We start from the raw sequence: 20,077 nt of genomic DNA on the forward strand, positions 1-20,077 counted from the left end.
GCTTTTACTTAATGGCCCCTGTACACACATGGCCAACGGTTCCACCAGCCCTTTGTGAAACCCCTTGGCCAAGATAAGAGCCGCTGTTTACACATTGGCGAACCAATCACTTGGCATTGGCTCTTCATGAAAGATGGACGTGTAATGAAAAAATCTAGGAAATTCTTGGTCATAGACGTTGTCAGAAAAAAAATATTAAAAAATAATAACCCCGTAGTAGAATTAAATTATTTGCAATATTAACAATTTTTTGAATATTCTGATAAGAACATTTATCTTTTTTAGGAAATACATTAAACATTTGCAAGGTTATTTTATTTCCTAAAATCTACACTATTATTGGCATAGATAAACTTATTATTTTCGTAAATATATCACTACTGTCCTCTCTGACGGCTGACGACCAACTGAATGAAGCGCCAACGTGTAAACGCAGTTGGCCATTGGCGCCAAGATCCTTTGATGTGTGGACAAAAAACCGACACGAATCGGTTGGCCGGCAAGCGCAAGCGCCAACTGCCAACTTACGGCCAAGTAGCCCTCTACACACATGGCCAAGGGGGTTGGTGGAACTGTTGGCCATGTGTGTACAGCGGCCATAAAACATAAAGTTAAATACAAAGGTTAACGAGTTTCCCTTACGACATATACGGTTTATATTTTCAAGGATTTATTAGATTTCGATGAAAGATTTTGCTTTGCAATTTTTCTGCTGGATATTTTTTCAGTCTGCCAATGATCTCTTTTTCTTTGTGTCACATCTGACATCAGCTGTCAACTGTCAAATCTGTTTTTATTTTCTGCTGCTAGATTGTGTGCATGATTTTGCAATAAATTAAAATTTCTTTGTTTGTGTTAAATAAACCTGATAAAAATATCAAAATGGTAGGAATTATAGTGGTTTCATTCGATAGAATGTGGGATGTGATTCATAAATTGTTTAACATACACTTTATAGTTTCAGTTTGGATTCAACATGTTCCATGAAATATCGCGGCCCTTCAACATGTCTTACAGATGCTTCTCAGTGTCCATGCTGCCAGGAAATGAGAGACAGGATGTTGAGAGAGGAGGCAAAAGTTAGCAAATACTTTAAATTTGGTTACAATAGCGTTATTTGGAACATATCTTAGTCCTTATCTTTCTGCCCTTAGTTTTTCTTTCACATCATTGATTTTACAAATTTTGTACATGACTATCATGAAAACGTGAATGTGTCTGTAATTAATAGTATGTATATTGTATCTTCTGTTGGTGATCCTAAGAAACAAATAAACGAAATAAACAAAAACGTTGTCTTAACAAACTGTACCCAGAATAATGTACACCCCAAGCATTTAAAATAAAATAAAATGATTTATTACAGGGTAACACACTTAAAAAGATGCTCTAACTTACAAATTATTTTTCTAGGAACATTATCAGCAAATTAATAATATTTTTAATGATATTCAACTATGGAAGTAGCAAGTGATATAAATAAGATTCTAATTGGAATGTTTCCAGTAATCATGCCTCCGTCAGCACTGGAGCAGCTAACAAGATTGAACATAGAGTACCCCATGATCTTCAAACTGACCAACAAGAAGTCCAAGAGGTCCACTCACTGCGGAGTGCTGGAGTTTGTGGCAGATGAGGGGAAAGTGTACTTGCCACACTGGGTATGTTGAATATTATTTATGAAGAACTTTAATTGGGCAAGGTCTGTTATTTGTAAGTCTGAATTATTTGGCTTACACATACATATAGGTAAATAATGGGCCTTGTTAACTGCCAACCCTGCCTAGTAGTGTAAAGCAATAAAGTATTAGCTTCACTAGGAGCTTGCTTACTCGAAATAAATCAATAGATTTCACAATATATTATGGGCACTTTTGCACCGGAGGCGGTGCGGAGTGGTATTGATTGACTAATTACTGTTTGTAATTATTTTTAGTTAAGGCTTTTTTTTTTTTGACATGTTTATCTTATTACCTATTTATTTAATTTTATAAAGGCTATTTTACACAAAATGGTTATTTTCTCTCAAATGTGTCAAACATATGGCTTTGGAAACATATTTTCTATTACTTTCTCCTGAAGTGGAAATTACTCTTTATATGTCTAAAATTTATAATGCACAATTATCTGTAATCCAAATTACTTACTAATATTATAAATGAGAAAGTGTGTGTGTCTGTTTGTTTGTCCGTCCTTCACGGCAAAACAGAGCGACGAATTGTCGTGATTTTTTTAAGTGGAGATAGTTGAGGGAATGGAGAGTGACATAGGCTACTTTTTGTCTCTTTCTAACACGAGTGAAGCCGCGGGCAAAAGCTAGTAGATAATAAGATGTTTATTTCCAGATGATGGCCAATCTGGTGATGGAGGAGGGAACCCTGCTCCAGATTGAGAGTGTGTCCCTGCCTGTCGCTACATTCTCCAAGTTCAAACCTCTTTCCGAAGACTTCTTAGACATAAGCAATCCTAAAGCAGGTAATTATGACATCTCCAGATCTCCACCGGGCAACTTTGCACAGACGTTCGTAATGAGGTAGCTCTAGTTCATGTATGAAGCATTCAATGCACACTAGGTTCAAGCGCAGATCCAGGGAAGGGGAGGTTGTAGGGTCTTTGGGTTCTAGAATTGAACCATCAGCTTCAAATTCTTAGTAGGGTATATCAATATATCCTAATAATATTATTAAATTAAAACGGGACTTAATCGCGTAAAACTTACGTTAAGTCCCGTTTTAATTTAATAATATGAGTGAAGATCGTGTTAGTTTAAATCAATATATATCCTAATAATGTCTATGAAGACTATTTTCTCATTTCATCAAGATGTTTTTGAAACTGAATAACAAACCTTACTTCTCTGGTGCAGCAACTCAAAGCGTGTCATGGCCTCCAACATGAGTTTTCGCCACTGGATCCATTCCTCTGCATTTTCTCCTTCATCCTGGAGCTCATGCAGATCCTCGCCCAATAATAACTCTCTGAACTTTTTCCATTTCATACATTTTTATTTCACTCAAGATTCCCTAGAGCCTCTCTGAAGGAACTCTGTCCACCTTGCGAGCCCTTTGGCTTCTAACAACAGTAGCCAAAGTTTGACCTTCTCACATCACTATTTTTATAATGCAGTGTACTCTTACTATTATTTAATAATTATGTAGTATCATAACGAAATTGTGTTGATGAGGCACCTTCATCTCGCAATCCCAATTGCCCTGACTAAATAATCTATTATATATGAAATATTTAAGATACAGTGGGGCAAATGTAACTGGTCCATTTTTTCCATGTTTTACAATGTTTGCATTATTAAATAGAGTGTCCATCGGTTATATATGGTAGGCGTGTTCAGTGAATACATGTAGAACTCTACATCATAGTGTAATAATGGAAAAAATGGATTAGTCACAATTGCCCCCCAGTCGAGATTTTCTCTGCTGTACCTTAATCATAAATTTGTTTTTTAGTACTGGAGAACTGCCTACGTAACTTCTCATGCCTGACGACCGGTGACGTCATCGCCATCAAGTACAACTCCAAAGTGTACGAGCTGTGTGTGCTGGAAACCAAACCTGGAAATGCTGTCATCATCATAGAGTGTGATATGAACGTAAGTATTTACCTTTCGTAAGCCTTATGACGGGGAAATACACCGTGTAACATGAGGGAACCCAAAGATTTTAACTAAGCACTTTTGAAGGCAAAATGAAGATAAAATGTTATATGACATCAAAGCAAATTACGCCAAAAAAAATTTTTTTAAATTAGTTTTTTGGATGTATTTTTGCATAAAAAGTAAATTTTACTGGTAAAACTGGCACTTAAAACAAAAATTCACATTTTTTTCTAAAAAATAATAGTACATTACGATACAAGTGCGTAAAAAAGGAAATTCGTAACTCGTGTCGATTTAAAACACTCCCTTCGGTCGTGTTTTAATTTATCGCCACTCGTTTCGAACTTCCTCTTTTTCGCACTTGTATCGAAATGTACTATTTTGCAATGAATTACTAGTTATTTTCCGGTAATGGCACAACCGCCATCAAAATAGCATTTTATTCTGAGAAATAATAAGTGATTGTTATTTTTTTAATGCTTATAACTCTGAAAGTAGGCAAAATCCAGAAAGGTTTATATGACATTTTACTCTTCTAATATGATGAGGAATACGCTGTTAATATTATTCGGTTTCCTTATGTGACACCGTGTATAGTCTTTCTATGTAGGAGAAATAACGATACAAACTCTCTTTTGTCCTAACAGGTGGAATTTGAATCTCCCGTCGGCTACAAGGAAGAGGAGCGTACAAGTCATGAAGCACAAAGCGAGGCTGAACAGGATCCTGCTGCCCTGATGCCTGAACCAAGCGGCTTCGTGCCTTTCAAGGGAGAAGGGAACAGGCTGGATGGCAAGAAGAAGAAGCTAGTCAGTGAGAGTGATTCTGAGCCAGCGGCTACAAGTCGACAGGTAAGAGTTTACTATACATAAGGAGTCGGGCGGTGATGGAACAATATACCACCGCCCTTATCCCTACATCTAGCGCCTCAGTGTCTGGTGTCCTTTAAGGAACAGGCTAGATGGCAAGGAGCTACTCAGTGAGAGCGATTCTGTGCGGCAAGTCGACACTGTCTCTATTGATACTAATTTTATACACTTGTTATATTATTATAAGACCTACACAGGTAACATGGTCGCGCGATAGACGATAAAATATCAGGCCGTCCTATTAGTAAGTGCGATAGGGACTGTCAGATGTTTTATCATTTATCGCGCGACCATAATTGCCTGCCTGGTTCATAAATATTTTTATTAAAAATTCGATATTAGATTGGGCCAACTCATGCTTGACCGATTTCTTAAATTTCTTTTTCTTGATCTACATATAAAATACCAGTATGCCAAATCTCATAATGAGGACAATTGGAAGTGGCCGAAAGGTTTTGATTACCGGTCAGTGAGTGAGTGAGTCAGTCAGTGCCAAAATTAGCTGTTTTCACAAGGTCATATTTCAGGCTCTACTGAAGCTATATCTATGAAATTTGGCATACTGCTGTAGTGGCATTATATTATATATTATATAGCCTTGATTTCCATATCTAGTTTGTTCGATGTATTGCTATTATTATTATTATTTCTTTAGTTAGTATGGATCCCTCTTTGGCTGAAGGCTTTAGTGGCATACTATTTTATTTCTGTAAGTGCTTGAAATAGGTCCTGAGCTACAGGGGGTCCCCCCTGGGTGGGTCAAAACGGTTCGTGTAAATAGTGCACGGCATGCGCGCGGCCTGTTGCTGGAACTTGGCCTGCGCACTGCCGTGCGCTTAGATATATCGTTGTCTGACCTACCCGCAACACAAGCCTTCTTGAGTAATCTTGAGCTTGATGATGCTGTCATGGCCGATTTCGGCCACAGCGGCTGTGTGTTCTGGAACAGACAATTTCAAGAAAGAGAGTGTAGCTGTTCCACTCTCTGGTGTGCCTTTACGTGGCTCGCGTACCCTATCTTATGGCTAAATTTTCGAGCACATTTTGGGCACGTCAGCACACCACCTATATAATTGTAGGACAATGAGGATGGCGGGCGGGCTTTAAGCTCATCTCGTTTCCGGTCGAGTTCAATGAGGCGTTCAGTTTCAAAGTCCTTTACTCTATCATGAACGAGACGTCGCCATTCGGGCCGCTGCGCTGCCTTCCGCTCTCAGTCAGAGGGCTCAAGTTTGCACCTCTTCATGTGTATTTTCAGAACATCTTTATATCTTAAGTCTTGAGCTTACCGTGGGACTCAGTCAATCTGCGTAAGAATTATCATCCTCCTTGCGTAAGAATGTCCTATAATATAAATATATTATAATTCCTTCCAGCCCTACGTCCGTGGCATCCCGGACTACGAGTACGAGATCGGAACCATCCGGTTCATCCGCACGCGCCCGTCCAGCGCGCGCGAGGAGACGCCCATACAACCCTTCGAGGCCTTCAAAGGAGAGGGCTTCACGCTACGCACTGCCAAGTCCAACTAATGTTTTACGCTGCAGACAAAGCCACGCTACCGCTGACCATACAGCCTGGGAAAAAAGAATAGAAATAATACGGGCGCCACCGTCACTTTTGTATAAAAAAAGTAAGTGTTACTATGAAAAAAAAATGTCCCATTTCTACTCTATTTTTGCCAAGATTTATAATTATAGGGACTGATACAGACGAATAGAAAACCAACTGCGTCTTGTATGCCCATTGAAACATCAGCGTGAAGTTCACGGACAAGATGCAGTATGTACCTCGCTATCAGCCTTTAAGGGCCTCTCGCACTTGCGATTTGCGGGCGATTTGAAAGCGAAACGAAAAGTTCGCCGCGTCTAGAGTCGAGACGTCATGCTGTATTCATCAGCAAAATTAATTTCTATCCACTTTAGTTTAAGTCGATATTTGTAGTAGGTAGTTTATTATCTACGAATGTGGACAAATGGACAAGCAACAATAATGGCACCGTCGGAAGATTCAAACACTATTGCAAGGGATATCGCGGCGAACACGCTGCGCACTCGCGGCGAACTCGCTGCGCCTTCGCTTCGCTTTCAAGTCGCCCGCAAATCGCAAGTGTGATAAGGCCCTAAGTAAAAAAAAATGGCGGTTGGCGTCGAGTGTGTACGGTCAGAGCGTGCGCGGTCTTTGTGTTAGGCGCTGCTGCCACCGAAAGCAAGTAAGCGACGAGCTATCGGCAATAGAAACGAACAAAAGATGGAGAGACGCGACGATAGCGCGAGTTATAAGTTCGTCACCGAGCGATGAACTATAAATCGCTCTCTCTCTCTTTTATTCACACGGGAGCGACTATCTTTTGTTCGTTTCTACCGCCGATAGGTCAAAGCTTACTCGTTTTGGTGGGACTAGTTAAGGTGGCTGAAGGTTTCGTCACATTGCAATGGCATAATGGAGAGGGGCTTACGCCCCATTGCAGTCTGATGAAGCAAAGATATTGTTTGATCTGATTGGATCAAGCCGTGAGTAGACGTAAGCTAATGCTAAATAACAAGAGACAAAAATTTTAAGACACGATTATCTTCTTCATAAAAAGGTTCCTAAACTTGAACCAATTGAACCTGCAGGTTCAGGTTAGCTATCATGAACTCGAAAGTTTCTGTACCTATCTCTATAATTCAGGCAGGCAAGTATGGTCGCGCGATAATTGATAAAACCTCTGGCCGTCCCTATCGCACTTATTAATTGTGCGATAGGGACGGCCTGATATTTTATCGTCTATCACGCGACCATGCTACCCGTGCAAGAGTTGGAGGTCAAGACACTAAAAGCTACACTGACAATGACAATGTACACGTTATTGCTGCAAATTTTGAGACGCAACTATGGGAAAGAGTGAGTGACAAATATATGCATCTCTTTCTTGTTTCAAAACTTGCAGGTGCAATAAGAAATTCATGTTCTAATGGTCCCCCAGGATTACTAAAGTCCTCATTCAATCGGGACTATTAAAATAGCACCGTGTCTCAAGGTAGCTATTGTTTTTAGGGCAGGTACAGACTGCTGTTTATAATATGTTAACTGCACATTGCCACCTCCTTTCCATACAAATAGCAGTATGTCTGTACCGGCACTAAGTTCTAGAAGACATCAAAAGCTCTATGCAGGGCTGTCTATCATTTTTCACCATATCTGTCACGTTCTAAGAAGTATATAAGTGCGTAAGTGCACGCATATATGACAAGTGACTAAAACAACTATGATATCAATGACATGGCCACTGGTGTCATAGTCATATGAATGGAGAAAACATGGGATCCATCCACGTTTAATGTATAAAAGGCCAATAGTAACATGTGTGGGAACATTATTTCTTGAACTATCCTTTTTGGCAATATTATTACCATTCCATGTTTGCGTTATATTTATCGAAAAATAATAGTGATAGAAATAATTTGTCATACATGCTGTGTAGCCGTTCCTAAGTAGATTTTATACATACGTTGAAAGGGTTATGCATAAGCTTATTAATGTATGGCTGTATTGTATTGAAAGATTCTGTAAAATAAAAATACATGTGATCTCTACTTTGGGCCAAAAGTTTTTCATTTTAAGGTGAAGTATGACAAAGTATGTACTAGGCTTATAATAAATTTTTCCCCTCACTAGCTCGGAAACACGTGTTTTGTCCTTTAATACCAGCGGGTAAAAGCGCATTTTATCCACTAGTGGGTAAAGTAATTTGACCTTGAATAAAGTCAAATTAACTGCTTTAAAATTGATAAAAGCAGGTGAATCTAGTAATAAAGATGATTTACCACCTGTGGAACTACTGGAAGCAGTGATAAACGCATTTTTTGCGTTGTAGTTTCCTCGCTATAGTGAGGGGAAAAGTTTTGTGTTACACTCGGGTGCAAATATGTATTTTACTTCTCGTGTTTTAAAAAACTCGCAAGTTCAGGATTCTATTCTCGAACCACTCGCTTCGCTCGTGGTTCAACTATAGACTCCTTTCACTTGCTCGTTTTTAAATTCCACACTCGGCGTTAAAATACAACTTTGCCCCCTTGTATAACAAATAACTATAAAAGTGAAAAATGTCTGTCTGGGGTAAAACATTTCGCTGGCTTGGTTGAAGTCTTGGTGACTCAGGTGGCAGAGTGCTGTGGCCTATTTCACCATAGTGACATTGATGATTCTGTGGTTATTTATTTTCTGGGTTGATAAGTAACATTGTTATTGTACTCCGCATCAATATTTCCTTGTTGAACAGTATCGATCCAGACACCTAATGCAGAAATTTTCCACTTTTACTTTTATTCTAAGACCTGGGGCCCGTTTCTCGAAAGGTACAAGCCTTGTATTACAAGTGCGCGAACTGTCAAATCGTATGGGTTGTCTGCAATCAATGCCACTAGGCTTAGGGCCCATTTAGACGGTACGAGAACTCGCATACGAGTTTTATTACATTGCTGTATTTGATGGCTGCGCAAAATTGTATGTACCCTCAACAGCCCGCAATGTAACTAAAATCGCATGCGAGTTCGCACGCCGTCTAAATCAGGGGCCCGTTTCTCGAAAGGTACAAGCCTTGTATTACAAGTGTGTTTCCATGACAACCCATACGATTTGACAGTTCGCGCACTTGTAATACAAGGCTTGTACCTTTCGAGAAACGGGCCCCTGATTTAGACGGCGTGCGAACTCGCATGCGATTTTAGTTACATTGCGGGCTGTTGAGGGTACATACAATTTTGCGCAGCCATCAAATACAGCAATGTAATAAAACTCGTATGCGAGTTCTCGTACCGTCTAAATGGGCCCTAAGCCTAGTGGCATTGATTGCAGACGTTTCTGCTAATGAAAAGTTAAAAAGCATGTACTATACGCTACAGATGGCGCTAAAAGCGCCTCAGAGATTACCAACAAAAACACAACAATGAATTTACTTATTATGTTTTTTCCTGTTTCCGAACAGTAACAATATTAAATTTACATACAATTAGCTTTAATTATTTAATATAATAATTTTAGCCACTACGCCAGGAAAATGGTTGCAAGCAGTCATAGGAAAATGGTGTAAAAGAAATAGTTACAAATACATAACTTGTTTTATTAATCTCCAAGTTAAGACAATACATGATAAAACTATTTAAATAAAATGAAAATTACCACTAGCTTTCTGACCGTTATATTACAAATTAATAACAAAACTAAATAATCAACATATAGTCATAGACGTCATAGTATATTTTTAAATTATAAAACTTAGCATCGAAAAGTTATTCTTAAAATCGATTAGTTTATTGCTATAAAATATTGTTTTCATATTTTCAGCTTAAGTTGACCATGTGTTCACATAAAATATGCAAAACCTGAAGTAAATATGTGCTATATCTGTATAGAACTTTGTTTATGCCTTGAACATTCACCATCATAAATAAGTGACTATTTGTGTACCTTGCCGCTTTTAATCATTTTACAATTTCGTATGACAGTTCAAACACAACGTTAAAGTGACAAGGTACAGAAATCATCACTTATTTATGCCGGTGATTGAACTAATAGTGTGGTTGCCTGACATGCAGTTATTTCCTAAACTAAAAATATTCTTTTAAAAATGTTAGTGCATGTGACAAAACCAAAGTTATCAACATAACTGGCCTTAAAGTTTATTTTATAAAATTATAATATATACAAGAAGCTTCTAAACCCTTTGAACACCATTCATATTGTTGTGTACAGTCACCATCAGATATCTCACAAAAATATTTGAAAATGTCTAATCGGATATTTTTGAGCATCTTGACTCTTATACGTACGAATATGAACGTAAAACTTTAAAATTGGTATTTTTTTCCGACTGGCATCAAAGTGAGGAAGGTTTTTTTTTCAGTAAATCCTTTGTTTGTAGTGATGATTATGCAAAAAGAAACTCAACAGTCTTTTTTTTTAAATTACAAATTCGTAACTCGTAAACTACATAAAATCGGCTATTATACATGGGGTATATTCTGATAGCCCATGATGTGCGGAATCTAAACAAAAACAGGTTTGGACCACCCTGTATATCTGGCTAACTTACAGCATGTGATTGTGAACCTTGGTAACATGCGCTACGGTTGAGCTTGGCCTGAAGTAGTGCATATTAGTTGACATTGTGGTCCTATATATCTGGCAAACTTACAGCATGTGATTGTGAACCTTGGTAACATGCGCTACGGTTGAGCTTGGCCTGAAGTTGTGCATATTAGTTGACATTGTGGTCAAAGGTTTAAAAACTCTTGTAATTTTTATGTAGCTATTAATTTGCTAACATAATATACAATTAAAATCCTACAAAATGCCTTATGTTAGGAATGAGTACCATCACATAGTTTGGAAAGCAATAAAATTATTTTTTTATAAAATTCATACAATTATTATAAACATTGGCTAAACCTATGTTAAATACCTGTTGGTTTCACTTATATTTGTAAAAAAAAGAGAAAAAAATAAGTAATAAGGGAGTATATATTAAGCAAAACTCTGTGGGACATAAAGAAGAGATCAAAGTTTAATTTAATATGCTATAAGTCTTAGATGGTTAAAAAAATTGGTAAACTTTGGAGATCAGATAGGGGGGAGGGGAGGGGGGATTCCTTTTTCCTTAAAAAAACATTTAAATGATTGTGTTTAGATTAGTATACAATTTCATGTTACTTTATGGTAATCAAATGATTTTCCATTCGTTTCTGAGGAGTAGGTAAGCTTACTTAAGCTAAACCACACTGCCAAATAACTCAAGGAAAGTAATATGATAGCAAATTAAGTTGGTGAAGATAATTATTTGCTACATCAAAGTTGATAAGTATATTTAAGTATAAAAATAAATACTGAAATGGTGGTGCCACTTCTTTTTTGCCTTTGTTGCTTCAATAATGAAACAAGTTAGTCCAATAGGTTATGGGCCTCACTGGTAATAAACATATATCATAACAACCAGGAAAAGATAAAACATTATATTCCCCATTTTGGCATGCTTTTATACATATAGTAGCTTTTAAACTAAAATGCTACAAAATTCTAAACAGTTTTTAGAGGCCTACATATATGGTGTACTTTTATACTTACCAAGCAAAGTAACAGGATGATTATAAAGGTTGATACATACAGACTGCTGCTAGAGTTGCAGTTCGATTGATCTTCATCTGTATGTATCAGCCCTAAGCAACGGAATAACATCATTCTATCTTTTAACAGCCCTTGGACTACCAAACATTATCAAAATACCCACAGAGCTTTGCTTGTCATGTAACATAATTACGAATATAAATTAAGAATCACATCAGTCACTAAATAATCAAGTACCAAGTGCACCACAATAAGGCCCATGCCTCACCCACATTTGAGCTTAAAGGAGTTGAAGGGTGGGAACTAAGCTTGGGGCTCTGGCAGCCTCATCATACTCTATACTGGTATAATACAACTAGAAGCGCTTCAAAAACTCCTCGGAACAAATACGCGCCCGAGCGTTAACGGCCAATTTCATTTCACTGATTTCCTTATCAATTTCTTCCATGAAATATATAACGAAATCCACTAATTTGTGCTTGAACATCTGTTCCGTGTGGAAATTCGTAATCAGGAAGCTGATGTTGTAGCCTTCGACCGGTTTCCGCCTCAAAACGATGAAGTTCTCTGCTCGCATCATCATGAAACGCATGAACTTCTTACACAAGATCTTTTCGATCTCATCAGCCTGTTTGATCATAATACTCACTCTAATAGAGTTTATGGAAGACTCTATCAGCACTTTCTCGTTGGCATTACGAGATATGACGACGGGATTCAGCAAGAGTTCTTTACTCGTTCTAACCTCGACCTCTGGTTTGTTGTATCGCTCCACAACCTGCGATGAGAAATGCTCTAAGCACATCGCGGCAGTTAGCGTATGGCGCACGGCCGTTAGATATGGTTTCAGAGTAGCCGACATTGCTGTATTTTCACTAAAATTGGCAGTGTACCACACCTAAATTAAAGCTAAACTTTTATCTTTATATTCTGACAATCTGACAGCTTTGACTCACCCCCCTTGACGAAATCGTAAATATTTGTCATAAATAAGCACTATATACATCTCCTTCACTCTAACGGTATTTCACGCAGCACTAGCGCCAAATGACAGCTAACATTGTTTGTCACTGTTTTTTTTAACAGTGAATTCTAGTAATTTAAGACTAATTTAGGTCTGTAGTACACACATGGACTTTCTTAATAATATATAAATCTAAAAGTGTGTACTTTTAGACACATCTTTCATCTTTCATCATTCAATTTTGCGATCAAAGAATATAATACGCATGTTTGCGGTAGTAAAAAACAAGTCTTTGGTTAATTAGATATCACCTTAATCACCATGAAAGAGCAAGCACTTAGTACAAATTTATCAGTGAGTTAAATATTTGATTATTTTAAGGCTGGGCGCACACGGAGGCGACAGTTGCACGGCGACATCTTTTGTCTCTGTCGTTACTATATGCGTCCAAGACAGAGACAAAAAATGTCGCCGTGCAACTGTCGCCTCCGGTGCGTCCAGGGTAAAGCTAGGAACACACTACGCGGACGTCCGTCGTAAATCGACCGCGGACGGGAATCTGGACAATGGAAATACACATAACCGTGCAAACTATCGGTCGACGGACGCGGACGTGGCCTTGAGCGCACGGACGTCCGATCGAAATCTGGCTCTCTGGATGTTTTGTTCCGTGCACACTGATAGGTCGCGGTCGCGGTCGTTTTACGACGGACGTCCGCGTAGTGTGTTCCGAGCTTCATGTATCAAAGGTCTTAAAAGCAAGTATTGCCAGAAGTCAGTAATGTAATGTCATATAATTTTCCCTAATGGTAATGACAGTGAAATTAAAAAAGATAATAATGGCGGACGTATTGTAAAGTGACGCAAACGTAACGTCCTACGGCATGCGTTTTATTAATATTTTCAGAGTTCAAGTTGTGTTAAATCGTTTTTTAACGTCATTAGTGAACACATGACCATTTAGAGAGTTGTCGGCAGTACACCCGAACAATGGCGCGCGAGTTTGATCATCTTTTTAAACTGCTGATTATCGGTGACAGTGGTGAGTGGGCGAGGCCTCGTCAGTAACCGATTTTCCGTGTGATATTGTGGTAATTTATGGCTCTTTGCAATGATGATGATGTGTTGCAGGTGTGGGTAAGAGCTGTTTGCTCCTGCGGTTCGCCGACAACACGTTTTCGGGTAGCTACATTACGACGATAGGCGTCGATTTCAAAATAAGAACCCTAGAAATTAACGGAGAGCGAGTGAAGCTGCAGATATGGGACACTGCAGGACAGGAGAGGTTCAGGACGATAACCAGCACATATTATCGGGGCACTCACGGCGTCATCGTTGTGTACGATGTCACCAACGGAGAATCCTTCGCGAACGTCAAACGGTGGCTACATGAGATCGAACAGAATTGTGATGTAGTGAACAAAGTTTTAGGTAAGTACTAACAAAAATGATCATATTTATGAATTTGCACAGCTTCTCTTCCCTCAACTTGTAAGACCTTCACCTCTAACCTCTAGGAGGCCAGAAAAAAGGTGTTGTTTACTTGTTCCGCCCCCTAAACAATGCTATTTCTCATTAGAATTAGCCCTGATTAATATTTCTACCATGAATCTTGCATTAGAATAATATTATAAATGTACTATAATGTTATTGTTTACAAGATATAATTCTTATTGAACTTAACATAGGATTATTTCCATTATATTTACCTTTTACATTGAATTATGGCTGATATAGTTTTTTTTTTTAAATACTGAGTAAGGTTCTATCAGAACCAAAAAAATTAAAATTACTTTCATAGGATAATAATTATTACTTTAAACTTAGGTTTATAACTTTCTATTACTCAAAGAACTTCAAACCAAAACATATTCAAAGGCCACTATCCTTTATATCAGTGCTGTCCCAGAAATGATACATCAATAAGTTATGCTACTGTGTTAGTAATCTAATTACTTGTTTCCCTTTGACTCTGGCACTGATTTACCAGTGAGTCACCAGTGATACCATGTTCAGTCATAGGTCAATAAATGTTTATCTTGTGTGAAAATATGTCTGACCTTTGTCTGGAAGTTGAATTTATAATATTTGTTAGTTTTATCATGGTATGTTATAATGTGACTTAACCATGAATTTAAATGTATATATTTGTTTAGAAAATTTATTTTGAATCTATTAATTCATTAAAACAAGTTAAAAATCAAGAAAACCTAAAGTGCAAAAACTTAACTAAAATAAAATATTAACTTAAAGTATATTTGTCCTCTTAAGTTGTCATTTCACCAGTGTTTTTAATATGTGCTAATGTTTGTAGCTTTTTACATTCTGTCGCTTATCATTTCTGCATCCTAACGACTATAAATAAGATCCCTTATCTCTGTAACTGAGGACAAAACTAAATTACTGGTTTGAAATTCCATTGATAATAAATTAGTCATGCCAATTGCCATGTAATTATGAGTCCTGGGGGGTTACCATGACATGCTAAAGCCGTTCAGTTTAGGTTGAGAGAGAGGGACGGAGCTATGTAACTGCTATAGCTGTGTCCCTTTCTCTCAACCTAAACTGAACGTCTAGTATGTCATGGTAACCCCCCAGATTTGTAGGAATTGTAGGTATGTGAACCAGATTAAAATTAGAGATGGACCGAATATGGACTTGCCGAATATGAATATTCGGCCGAACATTCGGTTCAGATCTTACTGAACCGAACATTCGGCCGAATATTCAGTGCACTATATTTTTAAAGCTGATGTAAAGTTTAAAACTTTTAAACAAATGGGAATGGTAATGAAAACATAACGTTACTAGTGTTACTATGGCGCCTACTGTTCTTATCAATAGATGGATACTTAAAATTTTGTTTTTTCTTGACCTATATTTTTGTTATAAAATACAAAATGTTATTGATATTCTTAAGCATAATATTTAGCTCTATTTTTGTAGTTCCTTGGAATACTGAAATAGGATGGCATTATCCTTTGAATTACGAAACAACTTACATTATTTAACACTTTGTTCCCTTTACACACTTTGGCCCATCTCTAATTAAAATGCTAGTGAGTAATGTGTTTTGCCCTATCGGATTAGTGTGTTGCATTCTAACTATTATAATATGAACAGTTTTCTCCTACATTCGAAATTGAACAATGTCTAAAAACATCCTCTTGAGATGTCATATTTTAATCCAGTGTTTTTTAAACTGTTTTTTTTTTTTACTGTAAAACAATATACATAATTACATAAGCGTTTGTGGCAAAGAAAAGAGGCACTATAAGTCATCTTTTTGAGATAAGTATATAAGTGTGCCATTTTCACTAATAATAAAATTAACATACAATAGTCTGATATTTCTGACAGAATGTAGCTAAGCAAATTATTACAACACACCTAACATGTTACAAATTCGCAGACAGATCTCATAAGGCTGATTACCATAAACAATTAAAAGTGAACTACTTTCATTACCAAAAACAAAACTCAACTGACCATGGTAAACGGGTCAGCGTTTTTTTTTCTTATTATGTAAGCAGTCTTCTTGTAATCTGCCACATTACAAATTCAGTTGAAATAAGTAAAGAAATTTGATGATTTCTAATCTTCCGACAACCTGTTTTTATTGATTTAAGAGAAAGTTCTTTAGGTAATTACAATTAATTTCTCTAAGAAACTATTGTGTTAATTCTTACTGTTATCAAGTTATTCAAAGAGTAAATTTAATGGTTTAATACGTGTAGTACGACCTTTTTTTACTTTAACAAAAAGTAACATACTATATGATTCCTGATAATGAACCTGACTTGTTGAATTTAACGGAAAACAAAAAAAAAACATGGTGTATGTATTTTTCTTTATGTAACTTAAGATTTTTTGAACTGAGTTTTGTTTTCACTTGTTCTCCTAGAATCTTTTAGTTTTCCCACTTGTAAATAACTAATTTGTATCAATTTAAACTAGCCAGTATTGATCCTGTAAGAATCATCTTTTCCAATGTCACAACAGCCGCAGTGATATATAGGCGCTACGAATATGAAGCCCCTAATAAAGAAGAAACTTCCAAAACTAGTGGTTAATCACACATACACTTTACCTTTACAGTTGGAAACAAGAATGATTGTCCGTCTCGGAAAGTGGTGGTCACGGAGGACGCGCAGAGGTTCGCCAGCCAGATGAACATACCCCTGTTCGAGACTAGTGCAAAAGAGAATATCAACGTGGAGGAGATGTTTCTCACTATCACAAAAATGGTGAGTTATTATTTTTAACCCGCGACGCAAAAACGATGGGGTGTTATAAGTTTGACGTGTCTGTCTGTGGCATCGCAGCTCCTGAATGGATGAACCGATTTAGATTTTTTTTGTTCGAAAGCTGAGTTAGTTGGGAGTGTTCTTAGCCATGTTGAGGGTTTTTTAACCGACTTCAAAAAAGGAGGAGGTTCTCAATTCGACTGAATGTTTTTTTTTTATTTTTTTATTTTTTTGTATGTATGTTCCTCGATATCTCCGAGAATTGTGGACCGATTTTCAAAATTTTTTTTTTGATCGAACGGGTATAACCCCGAGATGGTCCCATTGGCACCAAGTCAGGGTCTGATGATGGGATCCTGGAGAAATCGAGGGAACTCTTCAAATGTTATAGGCACATGTAATGTTTTTAGTGTATTTTTCAAAGGTAAACCAGTATTTACGCCTGATGGTAATAATTGTATGTGGCTGAGCTGATGATGGAAGGTCAACTCCTCAATGGTTAGGAGTTAAAGGATAATTCTTTCACTAGTGTACATGTATTCGGACTGATACGTATAATATCAATAGGAACCACTAAAAATCAACAAATAAATAAACTTTTTAACAAAAAATAAAACCGCCTTCAAAAATAAGCGCGTTACAAAACACGGAGAAACTAAAAAGCAAAAAATAATAAACCTTTGAATTCAGATTTCTTATCGTATTGCAATAATCTAAACATCCAAATTATAAACAAATCAATTATTTTTGGAGTCGGTGCCAGCCTGCGTATGGTTGGGTTAGGTTAGGCAATAGCAAGGCGACGAACAGGTCTGGTACCGACTGCAAAAATAATTGATTTGTTTATAATTTGGATGTTTAGATTATTGCAATACGATAAGAAATCTGAATTCAAAGGTTTATTATTTTTTGCTTTTTAGTTTCTCCGTGTTTTGTAACGCGCTTATTTTTGAAGGCGGTTTTATTTTTTGTTAAAAAGTTTTTCAAAATTTTAATATTGTGGTTAGGTTATTATAAACACATTTGAGGAATAATACTCACATTAAACAATATGTTTGGAAAAACAAAATTAAAACAGAAAATACCCTGTGTCCTGACCTGAGTAGAGATGGGCCGAATATGGACTTTGCCGAATACGAATATTCGGCCGAACATTCGGTTCAGCTCTTACCGAACCGAACATTCGGCCGAATATTCGGTTACCTACGTCATATTTTTAAAGCGATTGTTAATATTAAAACTATGAAATGATTGATAAGTAGTGTTAAGTTTCGTGACGCATTGGTTTTACTGTAAGGTCATGTAAACATGTTTTTACTAATAAATAAATAAATAAATAATAAATAATGGTTATACATACTACAACTATGTTCTTATGATTTAGTGGATAACTAAAACTTAGTTAAAACAACTCTGAACTCTTCTCACCTCTTAAACTACGGTTTTTAACTTTTTTACAAAACAATTGTGTTTATATTTTGACGCATTTTTAGTAGTTCTTTATAAAGCTACTAAAATAGGAGCTTATTATCCAGTGGAATGCGTAAGATCTTCATTAGTTATTTACTTTGTTTATTCGGTAAATATTCGGCAATGCAACCGAATTATTCGGCCGAATACGAACATTGAAAAACTTGCCGAATACCGAATATTTATTCGGTATTCGGCAAGAGAGAGAGAGACATTCGCAATTTTGAATCATAGTGTTCAAATAGTTTGATAAATGATAATACATTCTTGTGTCCTCGAGAATGCTCATAACAGTCATTACACATAAATTGACGACCTGTCTGGCTCAGTCGGTAGTAAGACTGCCTGCTGAGCCGCGGTCCTGGGTTCGAATCCCGGTAAGGGCATTTATTTGTGTGATGCGCACAGATATTTGTTCCTGAGTAATGGATGTTTTCTATGTATTTATCTATTTAAGTATGTATATCGTCGCTTAGAACCCATAGTACAAGCTTTGCTTAGTTTAGGGCTAGGTTTATCTGTGTAAGGTGTCCCCAATATTTATTATTATAAAACTTAAGCTTTATGACGCCTGTAGAAAACCAATCCACATTTTTTAATTAAAACTTCTTACATTCAACTAACTTTACGCGTTAATTTATCTATTTTTAGTTACTCCATAACACGTTACTGTTCCTGGTAATTGTTATGTTTATTAAACAACTCATTATCAATTCCAGGTACTAAGATCAAAGTTGGAAATGAAAGAGAGACAAAACGTCACATCAAACGACACAGTCAACTTGAAGAATAGCCGCAGCAAAAACAAGAAGAAGTGTTGCTAGTGGTGAAATAGGGCACAGTGCCGGACACTTACGCTATGCTCAAATACTGTGTTGCACAACCCAGAACCACGGACCATGCAAGTGTTACATTAGTGTCAGAATATTTTCCTATTCGGAATACATGTCATACTGTCCAGTTACTGGTGCTAGGAATACTGAAATGCATCTGTTTATCCTTTTTCAGTTGTTGAAAATGGTAAGCTGTGTTCTTGTAGACTTGATTGGGCAGTTTGGACGTCATGAAGGGTAATTTAGAAATATGTAATGCATTTTAATGCATGTTATATAATGTTGATCTCTATATGAAATTTTGTCGCAATTGAGAAGGTTCTTATGGGAATATGGCCTGCAGACAGCACAATAGTATCATTATTAGACAGTTTTAATTGTCACACATTTACATGATTTTTTTTATTTTTATGAATGGGCTTACTCTTGACCACAGACTAGCCAAAGGCAAAGACGTGGCCTACGATGGAGTGAGCTCGCTCAGAACATAAAGTATCATTTAAAATTTGTACAACTAGAACAATACACCGTGTTTCACTTAACACTAAAAACCTGAAAACTGTTTGTTCAGAATCGAGAGTAGAATCGATTGAGCTATATCTTGATGGGGGTAATATTTTTTGTTTTAATTTGTATTATTAGTTATTGCTTACGTGCCCATTTTACAAATTCGTAATACAACATTGTGCATATCATATTGTTAAAGGTTGTATACCTTTTTCAGTATTTAAGGGTATTAATACTGGCTGGTTTTACTTGGACGATTATTTTTTCCGCTACGAGATAGACGTTGTGCGTCAGTTTAATTTTAAAGTTTATCATAAGTCATAACAAATTGAACTCGTACCTAATTACAACCTTGTCATTTTGAATGTTAGGTTTAAATTTGCTTACTGCGTCTCCTGTCCAATTTGAAGTTTACTGTGACACAGGTTAAAGTGCTTTACAGTGACATAGCTGTCTATTGGTAAACCTTA

General features: G+C 36.8%; 3 protein-coding genes across 4 annotated transcripts; 2 read left to right on the forward strand and 1 right to left on the reverse strand.

Moving 5' to 3' along the window:
• Positions 1–789: 789 nt before the first annotated feature.
• On the forward strand, positions 790–8,060 carry LOC125242179 (ubiquitin fusion degradation protein 1 homolog). 2 transcript variants are annotated; one of them, XM_048150895.1, is made up of 7 exons: positions 790–885; positions 959–1,079; positions 1,507–1,661; positions 2,346–2,475; positions 3,465–3,607; positions 4,261–4,464; positions 5,859–8,060. In XM_048150895.1, the coding sequence occupies exons 1-7, from the start codon at positions 883–885 to the stop codon at positions 6,012–6,014; spliced, it is 912 nt and encodes a 303-aa protein (XP_048006852.1). In that variant the 5' UTR covers positions 790–882; the 3' UTR covers positions 6,015–8,060. The 2 variants fall into 2 exon arrangements, with proteins under 2 accessions (XP_048006852.1, XP_048006853.1); XM_048150896.1 differs by having other exon boundaries at positions 820–885; positions 965–1,079.
• Positions 8,061–10,536: 2,476 nt separating this feature from the next.
• Positions 10,537–12,698, reverse strand: LOC125242180 (actin-related protein 2/3 complex subunit 4). Its single transcript, XM_048150897.1, has one exon. It carries the CDS (start codon positions 12,446–12,448, stop codon positions 11,942–11,944), a length of 507 nt encoding a protein of 168 aa, XP_048006854.1. The 5' UTR covers positions 12,449–12,698; the 3' UTR covers positions 10,537–11,941.
• Positions 12,699–13,364: 666 nt separating this feature from the next.
• LOC125242155 (ras-related protein Rab-35-like) lies at positions 13,365–19,616 on the forward strand. Its single transcript, XM_048150864.1, has 4 exons — positions 13,365–13,592; positions 13,682–13,981; positions 16,649–16,797; positions 18,987–19,616. Exons 1-4 carry the CDS (start codon positions 13,541–13,543, stop codon positions 19,089–19,091), a joined length of 606 nt encoding a protein of 201 aa, XP_048006821.1. The 5' UTR covers positions 13,365–13,540; the 3' UTR covers positions 19,092–19,616.
• Positions 19,617–20,077: the final 461 nt, after the last annotated feature.

The sequence above is a fragment of the Leguminivora glycinivorella genome, unplaced genomic scaffold (assembly GCF_023078275.1).
Source record: "Leguminivora glycinivorella isolate SPB_JAAS2020 unplaced genomic scaffold, LegGlyc_1.1 Scaffold10, whole genome shotgun sequence".
Classification (NCBI taxonomy): Eukaryota; Metazoa; Arthropoda; class Insecta; order Lepidoptera; family Tortricidae; genus Leguminivora; species Leguminivora glycinivorella.

What these genes read in the sequence shown, in the direction of transcription:
- LOC125242179 (XM_048150895.1), top strand. An exon ending in TGTTGAGAGAGGAGGCAAAA is followed by an intron (nt 1,080 to 1,506) that starts GTTAGCAAATAC and finishes GAATGTTTCCAG; the next exon opens with TAATCATGCCTCCGTCAGCA. An exon ending in AAGTGTACTTGCCACACTGG is followed by an intron (nt 1,662 to 2,345) that starts GTATGTTGAATA and finishes GTTTATTTCCAG; the next exon opens with ATGATGGCCAATCTGGTGAT.
- LOC125242180 (XM_048150897.1), bottom strand. Translation starts at nt 12,448, where the DNA reads ATGTCGGCTACTCTGAAACCATATCTAACGGCCGTGCGCCATACGCTA.
- LOC125242155 (XM_048150864.1), top strand. Translation starts at nt 13,541, where the DNA reads ATGGCGCGCGAGTTTGATCATCTTTTTAAACTGCTGATTATCGGTGAC. An exon ending in GCTGATTATCGGTGACAGTG is followed by an intron (nt 13,593 to 13,681) that starts GTGAGTGGGCGA and finishes GATGTGTTGCAG; the next exon opens with GTGTGGGTAAGAGCTGTTTG. An exon ending in TGTAGTGAACAAAGTTTTAG is followed by an intron (nt 13,982 to 16,648) that starts GTAAGTACTAAC and finishes TTACCTTTACAG; the next exon opens with TTGGAAACAAGAATGATTGT.